Genomic DNA, 22,024 nt, shown 5'->3' with positions numbered 1-22,024 from the left:
AGGCAGCCACTGGAACTGGTAGCCCTGGACCATGTGAAACTGGCTCCAAGCAAATCTGGGTACGTCTACGCCCTCACCATTGTAGATCACTACTCCCGGTTCCTGGTGGTGGTCCCTGTCAAAGATTTAACGGCTCAAACAGCAGCCAGAGCCTTCCAGCTGCACTTCTGCCGTCTACATGGGTATCCGGAGCAAGTGTTGACGGACCAAGGACCAGCCTTCGAAGCGGAGGTCTTCCAAGAGTTCTGCAGTCTGTATGGCTGCAGGAAGATAAGAACAATGCCCTATCACCCTCAGACCAATGGACTATGTGAGAAAATGAACCAGGTGGTGATAGACTTGCTAAAAACGTTGCCCCTGGAAGAACGCAGTCAGTGGCCTGAGAAACTGCCTGATCTGGTGGACTTGTATAATCACATCCCCGTAGGTTCCACCAACTGTACCCCGGCTTACCTAATGAGAGCAAGACCTGGTAAGCTGCCTATTGACCTGGATATGGGAGTCCTGACACCTGAGGACACCTTGCCAGAGGCAGACTGGGATACAGAACGGCAGCAGCAGTATCGTCGAGCGAAGTCTGTCTCAAGCAAGAGAAAGGCAAGAGAAGGCTTATAACCAGTATGCTCCCACTGTTCCCCTGGTACCTGGAGAGCAGGTCTTGAAGAGAAAGAGGAGGCTCCACAAATTGGACGACCAGTGGGAGAAGGACCCGTACACCGTATTGCCCTCAAGCCATGAGAACCCAAAAGTGTGTGTCATCAGTAAGGATGGAAGAGAGACCACAGCCATTGTCTCCAGAGACCACCTGAAAAAGTGTCCCGAGCAGCTGCAAAGCCCTGACGAAGATCAAGAGAACCCTCAACCCGCAGAGGAAAGGGAAGAAATGATCAGTACCGTACTCGGAGACTTTCCCCGGTCCTGGACTCAAATCAACAACGCAGTCGTGGTACCCGTCCTCACCTTTCTCCAGCCAGCCCCTCAAGGGCCTACAGAAGAACAGGGAGGGTCAGAAGAGCAGCCGGCCCAGGAGGCAGAAGAATCCATACCAGCAGCCCAGGAGAATCAACCCTCTGGTAGTAGTGAGCCTGCCGTGCCCCTAGTGAGCCAAAGAGTACGCAGAAAGCTGCCAGGCCTATCCGCAACACCTCCTACACCCTGTAGTGCAGAACCAGATAGTGGGTTACGTAGGTCCACCAGGAGCACTAGAGGTTTGATGCCCGCTCGCTGGAGAATCTAAAATGTAATCTGTAAATTGCAAATGTTGAAAATAGTTTATGTTTTTGTTGCCTGTGTATTGATTATGTTTCTCTAGTTACCCTGCAGGTTTATTTGGACTGACAGGTTATGGACGCTGAGTAACCGGAACTACATTGTAGATAGTTGCACCTTGGTGCCTCTTGCGAAGATGGCCGCGGAAGAGAAAACCTGTCTGGCATGGCCTCCTTGTGGCCCAAAGAAGCTAGCCTCAGCCTTGGAGCCACGCCCAGGGCCAACGTTTGGGGTTTGCTTTGGACAGGTCCCCCTACTCTGTGCCAAGACTTCACCTTGTTGGGTGACATGGACACCCGGTTACGGACCCGCCGTGACCTCTAAAGACTAAAGCTTCTTGTATATATGTTGTTGTATTATTGTTTATGCCCTTGTATTTGTGTTTTCTTAAAAATGTGTTTAGTCCCGGAGTACTAAAATTCACTAGGGGGGAATGTGGCACCCCAGGGGTCTGGTTGCCACAGTAATAGAAATATTACGTCTGAGAGCAAGTGGGAGATTTCTCTGATCAGGAGCCCTTAAGCATGCAACACCTCCTGCCCAGACCTGGGAGGGGAGGAATCTACCCTTATAAACTGGGTCTGGGGCGAGATCAGTCAGTCAGAGCCTGGAGAACAGTTCCAGACACAGGGAGAGTAACAGCTAGGAGCTCTGTAGGAGCAGGAGCTGAGTGCCAGGGACTGGAAGCAGATATATTGCTCGTCCTGGCTGAAGAGACTACAACCGGACAACGGAGTCCGAGGCTGTGGCAACCTCTAAGCCCAGCAGCAGAACCCAGCCGGCAGGGGATTCCAGGTCCTCTGGCCATAGAAGCCCGGAGGCTCAGTCACAAGGAAGGGACCAGCACCGCCATCGAGGAGCGGAGGCTATCTGAAGGCCCCAAGTCACCAGCCATACGGGTGAGCACCACACGGTATACTCAGGGACGTGGGCTACTTCCACTCGCTTACAGCAAGGTAGCCAGGAAGAGTGCAGATAGACGGGGAGGCCTACAACTCTACCTGGCCAGGGGAACTCCTGCTTGCTCGCAGACTGACCAGGCCCCTTATGCTAGCCAGTACTCCCGGGAGGGTCTGCCTTAATATCATCAGTAAAGACCCTGAACTGCACTGCAAAGACTCTGAGTCGTTCCTGCTTTCTCACCGCATACAGCACTACTAGTACTGGGATGCCCGCGCCCCATCACTCCCATCATCCACATTCCCTGCCCTGAGGCCATACTCTTCCCGTGGGGCGTTATCCCATCTTTAGCTGCGCACACCACACCAGCCTCAGCGGACTGCCTCGCAGCGGAGGTACACCCTGACCGCAATCCACGGGTGGCGTAGTCGGACAATTAACCTAAAACCCATAAAAGACTGCCACTGGTTTGACCACCCTGAGCCACGGGACCGGGTCGCCGCCACGGAGACTACAACCCCCAGAGACCCGGCTCCGGGTATCCCACACACGTGCACACACGGCCCAGGGGGCGCGTCACATGCCTCTGCAGTCGAGTTAAAGCTTTCTGATGATGAAATCACTTGATTGAGTGTGAGTACTGGTCAGTACAAACATTCATAGAAACGGTGTATCAAGAGCCGCACACTAGCAGCCTAGTTATGGAGTCAGAATGGAAACTTTGTATGAGTGAAGAAATCCTAAGCAAACTAGATTTATCGATAGCATGTTATTTTATATGTGTAAATAGGTCAAGCTTTACTTATAAAGCATAACCGGTCTGGTAGATCCTGCAGGTTAGGCCAAGGTCCAATTCTGACTAAGTTGCCAAGTGACTTGCTGTGCCTACCATAATTTAAGAGCTATGTACAACCTTACAAAAAGAGGCAACTAGATTTTTCTAGTTTCCCTTCTATTTTGCTACTGTAGAATCTGTGCAACTCCTTCACATAGGTGGCTGTGCTGCTACTTGTTACATAAAACTAACAGCACACTGTTCCTGGACGCTGTCATATCAGGATCTGGCATTATCTTCACTCTTTGCTTTCCCTTCTCTCCGCAGACTGAAACTTAGTGCAACCTTTGTAACGCAACATTCGTATAGTGTCCATAGCTTTTAAACTTTGGGCAGGAGACCCATCATGCTTCATAAGCTAAGCTATGCTTATGTGAGAAAAAGATGGACTCTCTTATATTCAATGTATCTAGTATCTCACATTACACTCTACCATCTTACATTTGGAGTTGGTGGGCCAGCCATGCTTCTCCGCCTTTCTTGTGCATTCGGTTCATATGTTTCCTGTTGAAATATTAATGGTTAGCACATCTGACATGACAAAAAGGGATAGTAACCAGGAAACACTGTAGAAATTACTGCACTATGGTTGCTGACGCATAACTTTTGAGGGTTGATGTTTGTAATTGCTATGCCAGTGGAAAGTAAAAAATATGTGCCTGGAACCGATTCAATAGTAGTACATGAAAAAGGAGGCTCATACCCCGTATTAGATATAATCTCACATGACCACGGCTTAATTTACTTCCATGGGATAGATGGAGATTGCCACTCTGTTAATACCACTGAATTGAGTGGAGCAGTGATTGAGCATGTGCGCTACCACTCCATTTTATTAGGGGACTTTGAGACCCCCATACTTGGATCAGCCGGGATTCCAACAGTTGGCGCCCCAGCAATCATATACTTATTACCTATCCCAGTGGAAAAAAGACCCTTTAATAAGAACTTGTCAGCTTTCGCAACTAGTCTATTTCAGTAAGTACTTGCATGAAACTTACAATTCTGGTCATCCTTTCTTAGAGCTCATTGTGTCGTTCATCTGTTATTCCTCCTAGAACTTCTTTTTGTCTGACCCTGTCAGCACTGCTAGAAGAGCGTGGGACTATATATGAACATGTCCCAAATGGTCATACCCAAGTGTTAATTTATTCATGCATTTACAGGAGGAGTAACAGAAAGAACGCTGAGATAGCAAAATGCTCCAGTTTATGACTTACAGTTTTAGGTGGTCTTTGTGTAGCTGGTTGTTTGTGCACATTCGGCTTAAAAACCTGGAAAAGCAATGCTGATTAGCAAGCGCATATACGTGTTTGACAAGATTTTTTGTATTTCTATTTCAAGAAGATATGTAAAAAGGTGTAATTATTTCATGAGAGCATCCGCAGAGCCCCTGATTGGTTTTCTTCAGATAAACTCACTATCATTTGCCTATAATCTATCATCTTACATTTGGAGTTGGTGGAAAAACCATGTTTCTCCGGTTTTCTCTTGCACTGAATGTATTTGTTTCCTGTAAAAATTAATGTTTAGTACGTCTGACATGATTAACGACAAAAGAGATAGTAACAAGGCACAAATTTCTTCAAACAGTTGATAAATTCCCTTAATGCCTCAAGTTTCCCCAGTAGGTTTGTTTTTTTGGGGGGAGGGGGGGTTCAGAATTAATGATATCCTCATCTATTATTTGCACCAGACTATAGTCTGTTATCATCTACTACTGTATATGGATAAAAATATTGGGACACCTATACATTTGACCTACAGGAGCTTTTCTGAGGGCTCTACTGCTCCATCTTGAATGGTGAAGAAGTGCACATGTTTAGTCTCTGCTCCATTCATTGACAATGCGACTGCTGGAGAAGGTTGAGTACTGTGGCCGACATCGCTTCCCAAAGTAGCAATAGTGTGAATTTCTTTCCTATTATCATTACCTCCAACCATGATGAGGAATATCACCTCTTGCATATGGAGATGCCAATGGGCAGCAGTACAACCCATAGACATGCTGTTTTTTTTCATCCCTACTCTCTGCGGGCACAAGTACTGCAAACCCAGCCATATCCTGCCAAGTCCATACAGAGCCAGTGCCATACTACTCCCAAACTGTTAGCACACAATCTCCCTGCCCCTACAAGCCCCTTGGGAACATCCCTACAACATACCTTTTCTCCATGTCAGTACCCCATATGCTAGGTACTATCTTCCCTTAGTGGTTGTCTGGCTTTTATTAGGGAGAGGCCGCATAGTTCACCCCACTTCACACAGATAGCTAGCCAACCACTGAGCCTTAATTTAGGCATCCATCTTGCATCCCATCAACCTGCCGCTTTATTTGGGATGGACACTAAAGTCTCCAGCAGAATAGAAGCAGATGGAATAAGCGATGTACCCACGGTCTCCCAGGATCCGCATTATGATATCTGCACATCTAAAGTGCCTACTGTTAGGGGGTTTGCCAAATCTACTACTTGCGTCACACTTTTAGCTACAAATCAAGTTTAATGAATTTTTTGACGAAAAATTACAGATTCAACCTGCCTGTCAGGTGTCTACTTTTGAAAATATACAAGTACGGGGATTTAGCTTGTTTTTCTTTATTTTTTTAATTTTTATTTTATTTATATATGACAAAAGTGTGAAAACTGTTCTGGCTACTATAGGTGCAAAATGTCCAAAATCTCCTGGCAGCTAAAGAAGTAGAGATCCCCAAGTTCACTACCATGCACTAACTTCTCATTTTCACAACATCTATTGATGTTCTCTCGATTAAGTCCTCTTCCGTCCTCCACTTTCTCCCTTTTTTTATCTATCTTTTTTCTCCCCTTCACTGTCACTGGTGTGTCAGAAGTGACAGACAGTCACCCTGCAGTTGGTTGCAGGAGATCTCTACATTTGGCGTTACAGACATCTTCTTAGAGACTGTCTCTGGGACCCCGCGGCTACCCCCCTCTGGCTAATTAACTCCCTGGCCTGGGTGTATAAATACCTGGTGTGTTTTAGAGGGAGGTGTCGGTGATATTCATTACTACCTGTGAAGGCTTTAGCAAGAGCAGTACTTTGTCCTCTCTGGAGCTTGAGGACGCATTCACATTTGTCTGGAGTTGTCTAAAGCTAAGCTATTTCCCCCTGTTTGTCCTTCTTTGTTGTCTATAGTGTTTAGTGGAGATCGACTAGTGCTCATCTCCTCCCTTCCCTAGTCTGAACCAAATGCCAGGGAAAGACAGGGCGAGGTACGCGTGCTTCGATTGGTGAAGAGCCAATACAGGGACGTTAGGGGAGACAGGGTGACGCTAGATCATCCTAGGAGGTCTCCACTTTCCCCCCTTTCCCTAGAGTCTGGGCTCCCTTTCCCTCTTCCCTTTGTGTTGCACTAAGTCTTTCCCACACCTTGCGTGACATTCACCATCCCTATTTGTCCTTGTGGTTTTCTCCCGGTTTCGCACACCTTGCTACATCTGGAGCACCTCAGGCTGTTTTGCTCCTTGCTTTCTCTATAGTGTGTGTGCTGTTACATAAAGTGAAGGCTATTTTATGACTTTTACTTCTCCCAAACTGGAAACGTGACAGATAAAAATTAAATCCTGGCAGTAAGAAACAATCTAACTATTGGTAAGGTATAAAGATGAGAAAATGTTGAGTATGCAATGTTAAGGGAGGGATGTTAAACATTTTCTCCACTCTTTTTGCTAGAAATTAGTGAATGAGTGAGAATCTGCTTAGCTGGTGTTTCACTGCTAGGGATGAATTTCCTATTACAGGGTTATTATTAGTGATGAGCGGACCCGTGGATATTCAGGTTTGGGTGGACTTTTTTTAAAGTCTGGTTCGGGGATCCGAACTTGACCCTAGACCCCGAACCACATACAGTGATGAGCAGAAGGGTAACAATGTTCTGAACTTTTGACTTTCAGGCTCCACATCTCACCATCCGCTACTGCTTCGAACGTGAGACTACCTTCATTTTATAGGCAATCATCTTGGCTATCTCATACATAAATTTGACTTGTAACTATTTAGCATATCATTAGTTATGCAGATTCTTGTCATGTCACTGCATTGTTACTGTTTTGCTCCTAAAAATCTAAATTAAATTTTTTATTATTTTGTTAGTATTTTGTAAATCCACCTTTTGGCTTTCAACACTGCCTGAATCCTCCTGGGTATGCTCTTGATCAGATTCAAGCATGTCTCGACCGAAATCTGATCCCAGGTCTCTTCTACACGTTCCCAAAGTTGGTACATTCTGGTCGCCTCACTCGGGTATGTATACAGTTTTTTCTTCAACTCTACCCACTAGTGTTCGATTGAGTTGAGGACTGAGGACTGTGGGGGCCAATCCAGCATCTCTATTTCATTGTCAATGAACCATTTCTTCGCCAATCTTGATGTATGCATCGGGTCATTATCCTGCTGCAACACTATGTCGTCCTTTTCATACCCATAGTACTCAAGTGTACGAAGTAACTAGTCTTGTAAGATACAGCTCAGCATTCAGACCACCACCAATCCTGGTCAGCCTTTGGCTGTAAAACAACCCCATATCGTCAGGCTTCCTTCACCGAACTAGAAAGCTCCTTCAATTTCTCGATCCAGAAGCCCCATTTTCCTTTGTTTCTTCCAGACCCATTTGCACCTATCATAGCCTAGTCTATTGACTTTCACCTCACTGCACGAAATCACCCGTTTCCAATCTTCTACTGTTCACTTTTCATGCTTTTTTGCAAATTGAGACCGACGCTTCTTATGACGATATTGAAGTCACCTTTTTTTTTGAGGCACCATTCCAGAGTTGTGTAACGTGGGTCACCCGATGCTTGCATGGACGTCTGTAATCTTAGCATTACGAAGCATACAAGCTGACTTCTTGACTCCAATATTTTTGCCTGGACATTCACCTCTTGGCTTTTGAATGGATGGATGGACTTCATTTCGTATTCTTCCAACTGTCATGGCTCTCACATGAAGCAGTTTGGCAATTTTCTTAGCCGAGAGACCGCTATCGATGAGCTGGATGACGCTGATTCTCTTTTCTTGGGAAATCTTTATGGCTGCCCCTTGATTCAAACCAGTAACCTTTGGCTTGGGAATCAACCTAATAACACAATGCAGTGACATGACAAGAATTTGCATAATTAATCATATACTAAATAGTTCTAAGTCACATTTATGTATGAAATAGCCAAGATGAAGGTCTATAAAATTATGGTAGTCTCACGTTAAACGCCGTAGTGGATAGTGAGATATGGAGCCTGAAAGTTAAAAGTTCAAAACACGTGTTACCCTTTTGCTCTTCACGTATAAGTCAATGGGGACCCAAAGTTCGGTGCTTTAAAATAGCAGTAAAATGGTTACAGCAAGGGCTAGTGGGCTGCAAAAGGAAGATATATGGGGGTAAGAGCAGGACAATTGTTCTGCAAATAAATGTGGATAGAGAAATGACTTCAACTACCAAAGAATAAAAAAAAAGTAAAAAAATTATAATCTTGAACCAGGCGGAGAGGTCCAACTTAAGGAGGAAGTTGAGGAGGAGGTGGCGGTGGAGGTGGAAAAGGCGTAGGAGGAGGAGGTAGCCAACACTATTTCACAGTTTTTTTTTGTTTTGTTTTTTATTGATTTTTTGGAGGGTACTCTGTAATCAGGTAGTGTAATTATTTGCTGGCCACTTTCACTCTTTATACAGACAGTGTAATACTCTGCACTTTTTTTGCATGAAAACAAGGAGGAGAGAATCAGATAGGGGATGTGGCTGTGTTGCTTGTGAGGCCAGAACAAGTAGAGGTGATTTCAGATTGTATGGCTGAGAGTGCCTTCAGTTCCTTTGGTTTGTCTTCCATCCGGTCCCCTGCTGAAAGCACAGATTTTGCACCTGCGGTCCATGGTCATCCGGCGTCCACCTCACCCCATTGCAAATCAGGCAAAATGTCTGAGCCCCAAGTCATGCAACAGTCACTTCTGCTTTTTGATGACATCTGCTGGCTGTGGTTCTGTGGGCCATCTACCTGGCCCTGCCCCACAATTCGAAGAGATTGAGTGCACTGATGCCCAACCACTTGTTCTGTTTGAGTATGAGTACATGGAAGGGGTAATGCAAACGGTCAGAGGACCACCACTGCACATCTCTGATGATGATGATGATGATGATGATGATGAAACACAGGAGCCAACTGCTGCAACTTTCTGCTGTGTGTACACCAGCAAGGAGGTCAGGGATGAAGACTGGGTGGAACATAATGTAGGGGATTATTATTATTATTATTATATATGTTTACAGCACTGGTGATGTACATTATGAGGGGTTACATACAAAACACATATAGAAATTACAATGAACCAACTAATAGTGACAGACAGGTACAGAGAGGAGAGGACCCTGCCCTTGAGGCCTTATGTAGGGGTAGGGGGTCAGCCCTTACTGGACATTGAGTGACATTGTAACTTTAAGAGACCATGTGTCCCCCCCCCTCTCTGTTTGTGTGCTCTTGGACTAGTCGCCTCCGCTCCTGCTTTTTTTGGTTGGTGTTTTTGAAAGAAGAATTAGCAAGAAGTCAAAGGACCTTGTGTGTGTGTTTGTGTCTAAAGTAACTGACAGGACTTTTGCCTGTGTCTTGATAAAGAGAAACAATAAGATGAACTGATGTTCTCTGGGGAAAAGATAAAGTTCGAACTATTGCAAGATTGGTTGTCAGGACTGTGTCAGGACACAACCTGGACTCAGCCAAGGAGATTCGGTCAGGGTCATCATAAATGAGGGCTAGAGCCCCGAAAAACCCTCCACAGACTGGAGACAAACCGAACCCTGCGGCAAAGAGAAAGTTCAAGATTGCGGATCTCTTTGCAGCAGTGAGATCACAATTTCCACTGGTTGCTCCTCATCTCCGGAGGAGTAAGGACAAAGTTTAAAATATAGTTTGCAAGCTGTCTTGAACACAAAAAACTTGGCCCTACCTCCTGAAAATCTGTCAGGGAGGGAAACTTTGGGTTCAAGCTGGACTGGCCTACCTGCAGAGACCTCAACATTAGGGACCTGCAGCCGCTGTTGCTCAACCTCATAGCGGAGGTCAGTCACCTCCAGAGACAGTCTATGCAGCTCCTCTGACAGCTCAGCACTGGGATCCATGAACCAAGAAAAAAAACCACACCAAAAAAAAAAACACACACAAAAAATAACACGTTTCAGTTTTTTTTTCTCTAAATATGCAAGGCCGGTGATAATGTCACTCACAGTGTGGGAAAGACTAAGTGCAACACGAAGGTATGAGGGGAACGAAGCCCAGACACTAGGGAAAGGGGGAGTGGAGACCCCTAGGCAGATCTAATAATACCCTGCCTACCCTATTGTCCCTATATTGGTTCCACACCAATCGCCGAGCAGGAAACCTAAGCCCTGTGTATCCCTAGAGCTAGGCCCTAGATAGGGAGGGGGGGTGAGCACTGGTCAGTCCCCTGTATAAACTAAAGACAACAAGGGAGACAAACAAAGATGGGAAAACTTAACTTGAGCAGACACCAGAGAGATAACACCAAACGTCCTCCAAGGGCTCCAGAGAGGAAGCTAGTTGACTGCTATAGCGCCAAGCCTTCACAAGGGAAAATGAGACTATCACCAACGACTCTCAGAAGCAGACTGAGAGTTTATAAACACCCAGACCAGGGTGTGTCAATCAGAGCAGGAGGGAGGTTGCCGCTTGGTCCAAAAGTCACAAAGGTTAAGAAGGCTTTTGCAATGCCAAACGCAGAGACCTTCTACAGCCAGTGACCGTCTATTACCTCTGACACACCTGTGACATATGTATACATTAGTGAAGACATCACAATGTATGAGCTCCTGGTAGCTATACTTTAGTGAAGACATCAGAATGTGTGGGCTCCTGGTGAGTATACATTAGTGAAGACATCAGAATGTATGGGCTCATGGTATGTACAGTTAGGTCCATATATATTTGGACAGAGGCAACATTTTTCTAATTTTGGTTCTAGACATTACCACAATGAATTTTAAACAAAACAATTCAGATGCAGTTGAAGTTCAGACTTTCAGCTTTCATTTGAGGGTATCCACATTAAAATTGGATGAAGGGTTTAGGAGTTTCAGCTCCGTAACATGTGCCACCCTGTTTTTAAAGGGACCAAAAGTAATTGGACAATTGACTCCAAGGCTATTTCATGGACAGGTGTGGGCAATCCCTTCGTTATGTCATTCTCAATTAAGCAGATAAAAGGCCTGGAGTTGATTTGTGGTGTGGTGCTTGCATTTGGAAGGTTTTGCTGTGAAGTAAACATGCGGTCAAAGGAGCTCTTCATGCAGGTGAAACAAGCCATCCTTAAGCTGCAAAAACAGAAAAAACCCATCCGAGAAATTGCTACAATATTAGGAGTGGCAAAATCTACAGTTTGGTACATCCTGAGAAAGAAAGAAAGCACTGGTGAACTCATCAATGCAAAAAGACCTAGGCGCCCACGGAAGACAACAGTGGTGGATGATCGCAGAATAATCTCCATGGTGAAGAGAAACCCCTTCACAACAGCCAACCAAGTGAACAACACTCTCCAGGAGGTAGGCGTATCACTATCCAAATCAACCATAAAGAGAAGATTGCATGAGAGTAAATACAGAGGGTTCACTGCACGGTGCAAGCCACTCATAAGCATCAAGAATAAAAAGGCTAGACTGGACTTTGCTAAAAAACATCTAAAAAAGCCAGCACAGTTCTGGAAGAACATTCTTTGGACAGATGAAACCAAGATCAACCTCTACCAGAATGATGGAAAGAGAAAAGTATGGCGAAGGCGTGGTACAGCTCACGAGCCAAAGCATACCACATCATCTGTAAAACACGGTGGAGGCAGTGTGATGGCGCGGGCATGCATGGCTGCCAGTGGCACTGGGTCACTAGTGTTTATTGATGATGTGACACAGGACAGAAGCAGCCGAATGAATTCTGATGTATTCAGAGCCATACTGTGTGCTCAGATCCAGCCAAATGCAGCCAAACTGATTGGTCGTCGTTTCATACTACAGATGGACAATGACCCAAAACATAAAGCCAAAGCAACCCAGGAGTTTATTAAAGCAAAGAAGTGGAATATTCTTGAATGGCCAAGTCATTCACCTGATCTCAACCCAATTGAGCATGCATTTCACTTGTTCAAGACTAAACTTCAGACAGAAAGGCCCACAAACAAACAGCAACTGAAAACCACCACAGTGAAGGCCTGGCAGAGCATCAAAAAGGAGGAAACACAGCGTCTGGTGATGTCCATGAGTTCAAGACTTCAGGCAGTCATTGCCAACAAAGGGTTTTCAACCAAGTACTAGAAATGAACATTTTATTTACAATTATTTAATCTGTCCAATTACTTTTGGTCCCTTTAAAAACAGAATCCTTTCTCAGGATGTACCAAACTGTAGATTTTGCCACTTCTAATATTAGTATAGCTCATTCAATCTTAATTTTTTCCACTCTTTTTTCCACTCACTTTTTTACACTTTTCATTCATTATATTCAATTTTCATGTTCACACATTTTCGGTATCTTCATTGACTCATGTTCAATACTTATTTGCTATAGTATTTTTCATCAACCTTTTCGGTTATATTCACACATTCCACTATTGGCTCACACTTACATTCACTCACCACAGCATTCTTCACCAACTCTTCTGTTCACATTCCCACATTTCCTACTTGGTTCACATTCAATATTCATTTGTCACTGTATTCCTTCACCCACTTTTCTGTTTATATTCACATACTTTTCACCTGGCTCACACCTAACATTTCATGTAACCAGGTGTTTGCATTACATATATCTTTGTTTTTACACATTTCTTCACCTTACATGCACTATCTTTTTATTTTTCATAATTACTGTCCCACTTTCTCTCTTTCATGCAAGTTTCATTCTATGTTTTGTAGTGTACTGATTGACATCTCCTTGGTATTTCCTTGATATCCTCTTGACTTGTTTCTTGTAGCTACCTCACTTATTTTTGTTTCCATGTTGATATATTGCCTTGATCACTGGCACGCCCCCTCCAAACATTGCTACCTCCGTATGGGGATTCTAAAATTGAGAGCCTTGATCACTGGCACGCCCCCTCCAAACATCGCTACTTCTGTATGGGGATTCCAAACCTGAGAGCCTTGATCACTGGCACGCCCCCTCCAAACATCGCTACCTCCATATGGGGATTCCAAACCTGAGAGCCTTGATCACTGGCACGCCCCCTCCAAACATCGCTACTTCTGTATGGGGATTCCAAACCTGAGAGCCTTGATCACTGTCACGCCCCCTCCAAACATCGCTACCTTCATATGGGGATTCCAAACCTGAGAGCCTTGATCACTGGCACGCCCCCTCCAAACATCACTACCTCCGTATGGGGATTCCAAACCTGAGAGCCTTGATCACTGGCACGCCCCCTCCAAACATCGCTACCTCCGTATGGGGATTCCAAACCTGAGAGCCTTGATCACTGGCACGCCCCCTCCAAACATCGCTACCTCCATATGGGGATTCCAAACCTGAGAGCCTTGATCACTGGCACGCCCCCTCCAAACATCGCTACTTCTGTATGGGGATTCCAAACCTGAGAGCCTTGATCACTGGCACGCCCCCTCCAAACATCACTACCTCCGTATGGGGATTCCAAACCTGAGAGCCTTGATCACTGGCACGCCCCCTCCAAACATCGCTACCTCCGTATGGGGATTCCAAACCTGAGAGCCTTGATCACTGGCACGCCCCCTCCAAACATCGCTACTTCTGTATGGGGATTCCAAACCTGAGAGCCTTGATCACTGGCACGCCCCCTCCAAACATCACTACCTCCATATGGGGATTCCAAACCTGAGAGCCTTGATCACTGGCACGCCCCCTCCAAACATCACTACTTCTGTATGGGGATTCCAAACCTGAGAGCCTTGATCACTGGCACGCCCCCTCCAAACATCGCTACTTCTGTATGGGGATTCCAAACCTGAGAGCCTTGATCACTGGCACGCCCCCTCCAAACATCACTACTTCTGTATGGGGATTCCAAACCTGAGAGCCTTGATCACTGGCACGCCCCCTCCAAACATCGCTACCTCCGTATGGGGATTCCAAACCTGAGAGCCTTGATCACTGGCACGCCCCCTCCAAACATCACTACTTCTGTATGGGGATTCCAAACCTGAGAGCCTTGATCACTGGCACGCCCCCTCCAAACATCGCTACTTCTGTATGGGGATTCCAAACCTGAGAGCCTTGATCACTGGCACGCCCCCTCCAAACATCGCTACCTCCATATGGGGATTCCAAACCTGAGAGCCTTGATCACTGGCACGCCCCCTCCAAACATCACTACCTCCGTATGGGGATTCCAAACCTGAGAGCCTTGATCACTGGCACGCCCCCTCCAAACATCACTACCTCCGTATGGGGATTCCAAACCTGAGAGCCTTGATCACTGGCACGCCCCCTCCAAACATCGCTACCTCCGTATGGGGATTCCAAACCTGAGAGCCTTGATCACTGGCACGCCCCCTCCAAACATCGCTACCTCCGTATGGGGATTCCAAACCTGAGAGCCTTGATCACTGGCACGCCCCCTCCAAACATCGCTACCTCCGTATGGGGATTTCAAACCTGAGAGCCTTGATCACTGGCACGCCCCCTCCAAACATCGCTACCTCCGTATGGGGATTCCAAACCTGAGAGCCTTGATCACTGGCACGCCCCCTCCAAACATCGCTACCTCCGTATGGGGATTCCAAAACAGAGAGTGCGCATGCGCGTGAACGGACCCATCGAACTTCCGGTCCTGCGCAATAGACACGCTATGCGTTCCATCGCATGCGTGCCACGCGCAGGACTACGGAAGTTCCTATTCACTGATGGGATACCTATGTAACTGACGCATGCGCCGTAACTCCTCTGACTCATGCCATCCTGATTTGATTACCATACTCAGCTGGTTAGAATAGGTATAAAACCGGTACCTTGTGCACATATGTTAGTGCCCCCATTGAAGAAGCTTGTGGCGAAACGGCGTCGTCGGGGATAACTTCACCATCCCTCCTCTGATCAACTTATTGAATTACTATATGTGAGTACTCTCCACTGGCTTTAATGTTTTGTCATAACACACCCTATATGTAGCTATACTATATGCACAGCCTTAGTAATTAGTACATTTAATATGCATTAGCCTGATGCCTTTATACCTTGTACTTATCTGCTGACTTACTTATAGCATATAGGGGCTATATGCTCCAATATTTGAACTTCTGTTTGTAAAATATTCTTGTGTTGTGCTGCTACTTTGATGCCAATCTTTCCACATACTTAAAACAACCCCCCCCCCCCCCCCCCCATTTTTTGCACTTGCACTTTACCTTGTTTCAGGGGAGTTCTATATGCATTTTTCATTCACGGATTAATTGGCAACAGCACTTTATAATAGGGTTAGTGCAATATTGGATCTATGAATCAAAATTGCCGTGGATGGGCTAATTTTCATGTACTAATATAGCTATATTGGAGGTTTGGTTGTTGTAATATTTGAAGGCACCTGTTTTTTATATAAAAAAAAATATTTTAAAACTATTGAAATAAATTATATTGATTTTATATGTGTCTATTTATCTTCCTTTAAACTTGGCCTATACAGCTTGAGTTTTTTTTTTTTGTTTAAAATTCACTTCTAATAATGTAGCAATTTCTCGGATGGGATTTTTCTGTTTTTGCAGCTTAAGGATGGCTTGTTTCACCTGCATGGAGAGCTCCTTTGACCGCATGGAGAGCTCCTTTGACCGCATGTTTACTTCACAGCAAAACCTTCCAAATGCAATCACCACACCTCAAATCAACTCCAGGCCTTTTATCTGCTTAATTGAGAATGACATAACGAAGGGATTGCCCACACCTGTCCATGAAATAGCCTTGGAGTCAATTGTCCAATTACTTTTGGTCCCTTTAAAAACAGGGTGGCACATGTTAAGGAGCTGAAACTCCTAAACCCATCATCCAATTTTAATGTGGATACCCTCAAATGAAAGCTGGAAGTCTGACCATCAACTGCATCTGAATTGTTTTGTTTAAAATTCATTGTGGTAATGTCTAGAACCAAAATTAGAAAAATGTTGTCTCTGTCCAAATACAGTGCTGGCCAAAAGTATTGGCACCCCTGCAATTATGTCAGATAATACTCAGTTTCTTCCTGAAAATGATTGCAATCAGAAATTCTTTGGTATTATCCTCTTCATTTAATTTGCTTGCAAGGAAAAAACACAGAGAATGAAGCAAAAATCAAATCATTGATCATTTCACACAAAACTCCAAAAAAGGGCCGGACAAAAGTATTGGCACCCTCAGCCTAATACTTGGTTGCACAACCTTTAGCCAAAATAACTGCGAACAACCGCTTCCGGTAACCATCAATGAGTTTCTTACAATGCTCTGCTGGAATTGTAGACCATTCTTCTTTGGCAAACTGCTCCAGGTCCCTGATATTTGAAGGGTGCCTTCTCCAAACTGCCATTTTGAGATCTCTCCACAGGTGTTCTATGGGATTCAGGTCTGGACTCATTGCTGGCCACCTTAGAAGTCTCCAGTGCTTTCTCTCAAACCATTTTATAGTGCTTTTGGAAGTGTGTTTTGGGTCATTGTCCTGCTGGAAGACCCATGACCTCTGAGGGAGACCCAGCTTTTTCACACTGGGCCCTACATTATGCTGCAAAATTTGTTGGTAGTCTTCAGACTTCATAATGCCATGCACACGGTCAAGCAGTCCAGTGCCAGAGGCAGCAAAGCAACCCCAAAACATCAGGGAACCTCCGCCATGTTTGACTGTAGGAACCGTGTTCTTTTCTTTGAATGCCTCTTTTTTTTTCCTGTACACTCTATGTTGATGCTTTTTGCCAAAAAGCTCTATTTTTGTCTCATCTGACCAGAGAACATTCTTCCAAAACGTTTTAGGCTTTCTCAGGTAAGCTTTGGCAAACTCCAGCCTGGCTTTTTTATGTCTCGGGGTAAGAAGTGGGGTCTTCCTGGGTATCCTACCATACAGTCCCTTTTCATTCAGACGCTGACGGATAGTACGGGTTGACACTGTTGTACCCTCGGAGTGCAGGGCAGCTTGAACTTGTTTGGATGTTAGCCGAGGTTCTTTATCCACCATCCGCACAATCTTGCGTTGAAATCTCTCGTCAATTTTTCTTTTCCGTCCACATCTAGGGAGGTTAGCCACAGTGCCATGGGCTTTAAACTTCTTGATGACACTGCGCACGGAAGACACAGGAACATTCAGGTCTTTGGAGATGGACTTGTAGCCTTGAGATTGCTCATGCTTCCTCACAATTTGGTTTCTCAAGTCCTCAGACAGTTCTTTGGTCTTCTTTCTTTTCTCCATGCTCAATGTGGTACACACAAGGACACAGGACAGAGGTTGAGTCAACTTTAATCCATGTTAACTGGCTGCAAGTGTGATTTAGTTATTGCCAACACCTGTTAGGTGCCACGGGTAAGTTACAGGTGCTGTTAATTACACGAATTAGAGAAGCATCACATGATTTTTCAAAGGGTGCCAATACTTTTGTCCACCCCCTTTTTTAGGTTTGGTGTGGAATTATATCCAATTTGGCTTTAGGACAATTCTCTTTTGTGTTTTTTCATTGAAGACAAATTAAATGAAGAGAATAATACCAAAGAATTTGTGATTGCAATCATTTTCAGGAAGAAACTGAGTATTATCTGACAGAATTGCAGGGGTGCCAATACTTTTGGCCAGCACTGTATATATGGACCTAACTGTATATGTGTCTGTATGAAGATGCTCTGTGTATACACATATGTCTATATGTATGCATTTGCTCTGTGAATGCATGTCTGTATGTATGTGCTCTGTGTATACATGTGTGCATGTGCTCTGTGTATACATATATATGTCTATGTATGTGCTCTGTATACATGTATATGTATGTGTTCTGTATACATATGCTCTGTGTATACATATTTGTGTGTATGCGCTTGGTGTATACATGCGTGTGTGCTATGTGTATGTAGACATATGGGTGTTTAACATACAGTGTTTGTGTCACATATGGCTCATATATAGCATCCATTTATAAATCCTGGCTACACAGATGAGCGTTCATAGGTGTAAACATGTTGGCAATCGCCCAACAAACAAGCAAAATGCTGCTTATTCATTGGGTGATTGGATTGGTTCTCAGCAGCACATCACCTAGTATAAACTGCAGAAGTGCTGCTGATAAACATGATTGGGACAGATTAATCTATTAGTGACTGTTCTGTGCCCATCATTCTTCATCAGCCGGTGTAAAGAGGCCAGGAAACAAGAGACGAACCACTTCAATATTGGCGATCACGCCCATTTAACGGCCTGAACTCAGCACATGTAAATGCAACCTAAATGTTTGAGTGTGATGGTGCAATATGTTTGCATTTAGGGCCCAGCTTTAAACTTTTGCCCAGGGCCCCACTTTGTCTAAAACTGTCCCTGGAGCTATTCTATGCTTATGTAAGGAAAAGATGCACTCTATTACATTCAGTGTAGCTATCTCACATTACAATCTACCATCTTACATTTGGAGTTGGTGGGTCAGCCATGCTTCTTGGTTTTTCTTGTGCATTTGGTTCATATGTTTCCTGTTAAAATATTAATGGTTAGCACATCTGACATGATAATAATGGATAGTAACCAAGAAACACTAAAAATTACTGACACAATGGTTGCTGACACATACATTTTAAGGGTAGATGTTACCAACTGCTATGCTCTATTAGGGGACTTTGAGACCCCCATACTTGGATCAGCAGGGATCCCAACAGTTGGCACCCCAGCAATCAAATACTTATTACCTATCCCAGTGGAAAAAAGATCCTTTAAGGAGAACTTGCCACCTTTCCTAACTAGTAGTGATGAGCGAGCATTCTCGTCACTGGTCGTTACTTGCTCGAACATCAGTGTGCTCGAGATGCTCTTTGCTCGGTGAGTATTTTTTGAAAGTTCGGCCGGGAACTCGAGTCCCCATCCCGCATATTTGGTGCTTTTTAGACAGCCAATAAACATGCGGGGATTGCCTGACAGTCACTATAGTGCTGTGGCCATGTTGGTAGATACATAGCATCATTGCTATCTAAGACTCGCTACCCTATGCTCATCACAGTCTACCCCGGAAGCAGGCAGAGTAGGGAGAGGTACTGCAGAACGAGGGAGAGAATTATAGCTGCTTATACGCAGGGATTCAACACCACTTTTATATCTGTCATCTGCAACAACAGCTCTTCTTAGGGCTCATTATAATCAATATTAATACAGCTGTTAGCAGTGGTTAGGGAGAGATTGTGCCAGAAGCAGAGTGTAGGACATGGTAGGGTTCATTGCACTTCCTTTCTGCTGCTGGAACTCATATCTAATAGCCCTTCTCAGTACCATTAATATTCTTTTTGTTCTTACTGATGTGAAAAAGACATATTATACGCCATTTACACTGCTCAAGTTGTGTGTTAAAAGCATGTAGAAATGCTCAAATATTTGAGCAGCCATGGTCACAAGAAGGTGACAGTGGGAAAGTGCAATTACTGTTGCAAGAGGTTGATGATGATGAGACACAATTGCCAGCAAGTCAGGAGAAGGACCAGGGTGCGGAAGTGGAAGATGAGGTGGTGGACGATGAAGTCACTGACCCAACCTGAGAAGGTGACATGCAAAGTGAGTACAGCAGCGCAAGAGAGGGAGGGATCCGTAGTACCACAACAGGCAGGAAGATGCGGTGGGGTGGCCAGAGACACAAGGCAGGCAACTGGTCCCCAGAACACCAACTCAAGGGAAATTGCCAGTCCAAGGGTTAGGTCTTCCTGAGTCTGGCGCTTTTTTAAAGACTGTCCAGTTAACTAAAAAAAAGCCATTTGGAATATCTTCCATGCCAGCATCAGCTGGGGCAGCACAACTACCAGCCTGACCACCACCAGCATGCTCAGGCACATGACAGCAAAGCATCCGACTAGTTGAGCTGAACGCCAGGGTCCAGAAACAGTGTCTGCGGATGACACCACTGCCTCTTCCACTCTTCTACGTGCACGCCAATCCCCTGTCCATGATGCAGGCGAAGATGCCTCCCACCCTACACCTGTCATTGCATACTTGCAACCACCATCAGCAACCACGTCCATGTCCTTGTCCCAGCGCAGCGTTCAGTTGTCCTACCCCAGTCCTTGTAACACAGGCATAAATACACAGCCACCCTCAGGCCACAATGCTAAATGGTCATATTTCCAGACTGCTTGCACGGGAAATGTTGCCGTTTAGGCTTGTAGAGACAGAAGCTTTCTGCAACATCATGGCGGCAGCCGTCCCTCGGTACTCGGTCCCCAGTGTCCCATAGCCTCAGCTGTGCCCTGACCAACACAGTTACTTACCCATGGACACGTGGACAACTGCTTGTGGCCAGGGACACTACATTTCGTCACATTTTATGATGCCTTGCACATAGTCAAGGCACCATGTTCCAGAGGCAGCAAAACAACCCCTAAATATCTTTGAATCTCCACCATATTTGACTTAAGTACTGTTATTTTATTCATAGGCCTCATTCCATTTACAGTAAACAGTTGAATGATGTGCCTTACCAAAAAGCTCTATCTTGGTCTCATCTGTCCCCAAGACGCCTGCTGGCCCTCTAAAAATAGTGGCAGCCGCCTGCTGGCACTCTATAAATTGTGAGTGCCGCCTACTGGCCCTCCAAGTTTCAAACTTTACAGTATTAGTACTATTAATACAAAAAAGAACACGTGACCACCCCAGATGGATAGATTATATTGCAGCAGCAATATACAGCTATGCAAAGCATAGCCGGCTGCTGGCCCTCCAAAAATGCTTAGTGAGGGCTGGCTGCTAGCCCTTTCAAAAAGTTGAGTGAGGGCCGCCTGATGGCCCTCCCACAATAGTGAGAGTCAACTGCTTGCCCTGTAACAATAGTGAGGGGGCATTGTGACGTTCAGAGTCCCTCCTTCATAAATGAAACAGAATACGTCTGATCATGTCTCACACACTACATGTCCAGATAAGGTACTAAAATGTTAAAATTACATTTACTGGTGAATGTTTTTTCACTATTGAAAACAATGCGAACGTGCAAAAATGCAGCAAAAACACTACTTGTGAACATAGCCCAAGGTGTGGAGGAGCATTTTTTCCCTTATTTATTTTGCCTTGTATACAAGTCATCATCCTGTAAAGAATGTTTCTTAAAATTGATTTTACTGAAAAGAATGTTATCTTTGGTTTCGTATGTTTTATTGTCAGTTCAGAAAACTGGTGTAATAGTCTGACAACATTGTCACAGCAGTGACCTTGGATTCCGAGATGCATCCAGGGGTCTTCACCCTGCTGTTCCCATGCCATTTCAGGGCTGTTTCCATCGACTTGAGCAATTTTTAGACCTCCTCCAGCAGGGAGGGGCGCCGGAAAATTGCTCGAGTTTCCCATTGACTTCCATTATACTCGTTACTCTGGTCGAGCACTCAAGCATTACGATTTGCTTGACCCAAGTAACAAGCACCCGAGCACCCTTCTGCTCACCTTCCCCAGCAGCAGGATTCAGCCGATTCAGTTACTGACCATGTGTCTCAGAATAGGGGCAGAATGGAGAGACATGGGGCTGAATGGAGAGACATGAGGCAGGATGGAGACATGGGGGCAGGATGTAGAGACATGGGGGAAGGATGGAGAGATATGTGGCAGAATTGAGAGACATGGGGGCAGAATTGAGAGACATGGGGGCAGAATTGAGAGACATGGGGGCAGAATCGAGAGACATGGGGGCAGAATCGAGAGACATGGGGGCAGAATCGAGAGACATGGGGCGGGAAGGAGACATGGGGGCAGAATGGAGACATAGGCACAGAATGGAAACATGGAGGCAGAACGGAGACATTGAGGGCAGGATGGAGACATTTGGGGCAGGATGGAGACGTTTGAGGCAAAATGGAGAGTCAATGAGGCAAAATG

At 45.1% G+C, this 22,024-nt stretch overlaps 1 protein-coding gene across 12 annotated transcripts in view; it reads right to left on the bottom strand.

Annotated features, from left to right (window-relative positions):
- LOC141174386 (uncharacterized) overlaps positions 1-22,024 on the bottom strand; it is a 242,361-nt gene that overhangs the window by 64,869 nt on the left and 155,468 nt on the right. For 6 of the 12 annotated variants that reach the window (XM_073659284.1, XM_073659288.1, XM_073659286.1 and 3 more), the window contains exons 11-14: positions 18,598-18,660; positions 4,455-4,517; positions 4,225-4,278; positions 3,446-3,508 (exon numbers count right to left, since the gene is read on the bottom strand). In XM_073659284.1, the coding sequence (XP_073515385.1) occupies positions 3,446-3,508; positions 4,225-4,278; positions 4,455-4,517; positions 18,598-18,660 (243 nt within the window). The remainder of the gene's footprint in view (positions 1-3,445; positions 3,509-4,224; positions 4,279-4,454; positions 4,518-18,597; positions 18,661-22,024) is intronic. The other 6 variants (XM_073659287.1, XM_073659290.1, XM_073659291.1 and 3 more) reach the window with 3 other exon arrangements.

The sequence above is a fragment of the Phyllobates terribilis genome, unplaced genomic scaffold, assembly GCF_046119375.1.
Source record: "Phyllobates terribilis strain yellow unplaced genomic scaffold, ASM4611937v1 Scaffold_13__5_contigs__length_258822181, whole genome shotgun sequence".
Classification (NCBI taxonomy): Eukaryota; Metazoa; Chordata; class Amphibia; order Anura; family Dendrobatidae; genus Phyllobates; species Phyllobates terribilis.
Note: the sequence above shows the minus strand (reverse complement) of the source record. Positions and strands in the feature narration are given on the sequence as shown.